General features: G+C 57.6%; 1 protein-coding gene across 1 annotated transcript; it reads left to right on the top strand.

Moving 5' to 3' along the window:
* Positions 1-1270: 1270 nt before the first annotated feature.
* On the top strand, positions 1271-3374 carry JUNB (JunB proto-oncogene, AP-1 transcription factor subunit). Its single transcript, XM_073318633.2, has one exon. The coding sequence runs from the start codon at positions 1768-1770 to the stop codon at positions 2725-2727; it is 960 nt and encodes a 319-aa protein (XP_073174734.1). The 5' UTR covers positions 1271-1767; the 3' UTR covers positions 2728-3374.

Genomic DNA, 3374 nt, shown 5'->3' with positions numbered 1-3374 from the left:
GCCACCTTCCCTATAGCTCCAGCTGCCCCCCAGCCCATAGGGCCTTGATCCCCCTCCCCAAGGGCCCCCCCTAGGGCCCTGATCCCCATCCCCCCAGCCCATCCCCAGGTCCCACTCCAGGTTCTGTATCCCCTCCCCCCACATGATCATGGCTGAATTCACATGTGGGGGGGGCACAGGGAGCAGGGTGGGGACCACAAGGGGTAGCTGTCTGGGCTAGCAGGGGGGCATTGTTGAGAGCCACCCCCCCCCATGGCCCAGCCCTTTTTAGGGGTGTCTGCCGGCAGATAGGGGGCCCCGGGGCTGGCGGGGAGGTCTTGGGTGAGTGTGTGCGGATGGAGGTCTTCAGGCATGCAAACGTTCACAAGTGTGTTTTGTCAGTGAGTTCATGTCTGTGCACACACGCGGGGGCCTGATGTGTGTGTGGCGTGTCTCTGAGTATGGCAGTTTGTGCGTCTCTGTGTTTCGACATGTCTGCATTGCTGTGTGCCTGGTTGTGTGGTTGTGTGTTGCTGTGTCTGTATGTTTGTGTGTGTCTCTTATTGTGTGTGGTTGCGTGTCTCTGTGTTGCTCTGTGTCTGTCTCTGTGAGCAGCTGTGTGTCTCTGTATGTTTGTGTGCTGCTGCTGTGTGGCTGTGTGTCTGTCTGTGTGTGGCTGTGTGTCTGTCTGTGTGTGGCTGTCTCTATGGCCGCATGTGTGTGTCTGTGTGTGTGTTTGTGTGTGCCGCTGTGTGCGGCTGTCTCGCGGGCTGTGTGTCTCTGTGTGGTTGTGGGTCCATATGGTTGGGTGTGTTGTTGTGTGTCTGTCTCTGTCTGTGGTTGTGTGTCCCTGTGTGTCGGTCTGGCTCTATGACCGTGTTTCTGTGACTGTCTGGGGCTGCATGCCCACCTCTATGTGTGGTTGTGCGACCGTCCATTTGGGTGTGTTGTCGTCTCTCTGAGTGTGGTTGTGTGTCTGTACATTTGGGTGTGTTGTCGTGTGTCTCTCTCTGTGCGTGTGTCTCTATGGACGTGCCCATCGGTGTGTGTGGTTGTGTCAGGAGGTTCGGGTGTGTTGTTGTGTCGCTGTGTGTGGGCGTGTGTCTGTCTGTCTCCGTCAGTCTCTCTGGCCCCGCCCCCGGTGACGCGCAGCCCGGCCCCGCGCCGCGCGGGCCCTTCCCAGCAGACACGGGGCTGCCCGGCAGGCGGCGCCGCGGCCACGCCCCGCGCGTGGGGCTCCGGCGCGGCCCAATGGCGGCGCGTTTCCGCCCGCCGGGCCCTATAAAGGCTCGCGCGGCGCCGCCAGCAGCTGACTCAGAAGGGGACAGAGCCGGAGCGTGATCGGAGCCGCCTGCTGCGCCCATCCCCGTAGCGCCGAGCCTAGCCCAGCCCAGCCGCGGAGCCCCCGCCCGGTACGGTACGGTACCCGCCGCCTGTCGCTTCCCACGGGGCTAGAGAGCAGGGAGCCGGGCCGATCGCCCGCCACGCGTGGGGGCTGCGCTCGGGGAGAAGAGCCCGGCCGGGGACCCCCCGCTACACAGCCAGGAGGAAGAGGAGCGAGGGGGCGAGGAAGCGGGAGCGTTTCTGGAAGTGAAACCGAGCCGTGGACTGGTCTCCGGGCGTCCTGGGAGGGGTGTGCGTTGGATCTGCCTTAACCCCCCCTCACCCTCCTGCCCTGCCCAGTGAAACCAGCTTTCCTGCCTCTGGGATCTGCACCCCCCTCTCCCTGGTGCCCCCTCTATCTGTCTAGGCCGGGGCGCCGTGTGCTGATCTGGGGTCGCGTGGCTGATGTGTACCAAAATGGAACAGCCGTTCTATCATGACGACTCCTTTCTTTCCGGCTACGGGCGTGCAGAGCTGAGCGGGCCCCCGGACTACAAGGCGCTGAAGCAGAACATGGCTGTCAACCTCTCCGAGCCCTACCGGGGCCTCAAGGCACAGCTGCACCTCCGGGGCCAGGCGGCCGAGGAAGGAGGCGCGTTCTACGCCCCCGCCGGCCTTGCTGAGGCGGGGGCCAACTCTTCGCTTAAGCTGGCCTCGCCGGAGCTGGAGCGGCTCATCATCCAGAACAGCAATGGGGTGATCACCACCACGCCCACCCCAGGCCCCTATTTCTACCCCCGGGGGGCCACGGAGGAGCAGGAGGGCTTTGCTGACGGCTTTGTGAAGGCCCTGGACGACTTGCACAAAATGAACCACATGACCCCGCCCAACGTTTCCATCGGCGCAGCTGCCTCAGTGGCCAGCAGTGTCTACGGGGCCTCCCTCCATCAAGAGCCGCCCCCCGTCTACACCAACCTGACCAGCTACAACCCCGGCACCATGACCACCTCCTCCAGCTACCCCACCGCCAACCTCAGCTACCTGCCCCAGACCCATGCCTATGGGGGTCACTCCTTGGCCACCTCCCTCCCGTCCAGGGTGCAGGTGTTCAAGGAAGAGCCTCAGACTGTGCCAGATGTCCAGTCGCCCCCTGTGTCCCCCATCAACATGGAAGATCAGGAGAGGATCAAGGTGGAAAGGAAGCGGCTGAGGAACCGGCTGGCGGCTACCAAGTGCCGGAAGAGGAAGCTGGAAAGGATAGCCCGGCTGGAGGACAAAGTCAAGACGCTGAAGACTGAGAATGCGGGACTGTCCAACACGGCTAGTGTCCTGAGAGATCAGGTGGCCCAACTCAAGCAGAAAGTCATGAATCACGTGAACAATGGTTGCCAGTTGCTTTTGACTGTTAAAATGCAATCCTTCTGAAACCCCCCTGAGCCCCATCTTATTTAAGAGACTTGTGTGTAACTGGACTCCCTGTTGGAAAGTTTACATGAACTTTAGCTGGACTTCTGTAGCGTTCTCATGAGTCGGACCAACCTCTGCATGCGACTTTGAAGATGATTCTTGGCCTCCTCCTGTTTGCTGATGGTTGTATTTTTATTTTATTTTTTTGGATGGGAGGGGGTTGTATTTTGCTCTCTGCTGGATTCAGAATATGTGCATATTGCCTAAAATTTGTGTATGTTGTGTGAGTGTATTTAAAAATGGAACAAACCAACAAACTTGTTGCATAGCTGGACAGTGCGGCAAGAGGTACTTTGGCAAGGAAACCATGTAATAAGGGAACTGTGTGTCTGAATTAAGGGGCCAGGACTTTCCTTAACTTAAAACCGAACAAACAAAAAAATCTGATAAGAGAAACTGAGTGCCACACCATAGAATTGCCTTGCCCATGAAAGGAAATATGGCTTATTTACTTTACTTTTTTTGTGGTGTTTTAGTTTTGTTTTTTTAAAAACAAAAGTCCTTGAATTTGTTGTGTTTTTAAAAAGTTGATTGTATTTGTGTTTTTGACTTTATATTGACCTTTATTTAAGTTTTAAAAAAAAAAAGTTCTCTGATCTCCTGTC

The sequence above is a fragment of the Lepidochelys kempii genome, chromosome 20 (assembly GCF_965140285.1).
Source record: "Lepidochelys kempii isolate rLepKem1 chromosome 20, rLepKem1.hap1, whole genome shotgun sequence".
In the NCBI taxonomy this organism is placed as follows: domain Eukaryota; kingdom Metazoa; phylum Chordata; order Testudines; family Cheloniidae; genus Lepidochelys; species Lepidochelys kempii.
Note: the sequence above shows the minus strand (reverse complement) of the source record. Positions and strands in the feature narration are given on the sequence as shown.

Excerpts from the sequence above, each read along its gene's own strand:
- JUNB (XM_073318633.2), top strand. The coding sequence starts at position 1,768 with ATGTGTACCAAAATGGAACAGCCGTTCTATCATGACGACTCCTTTCTT.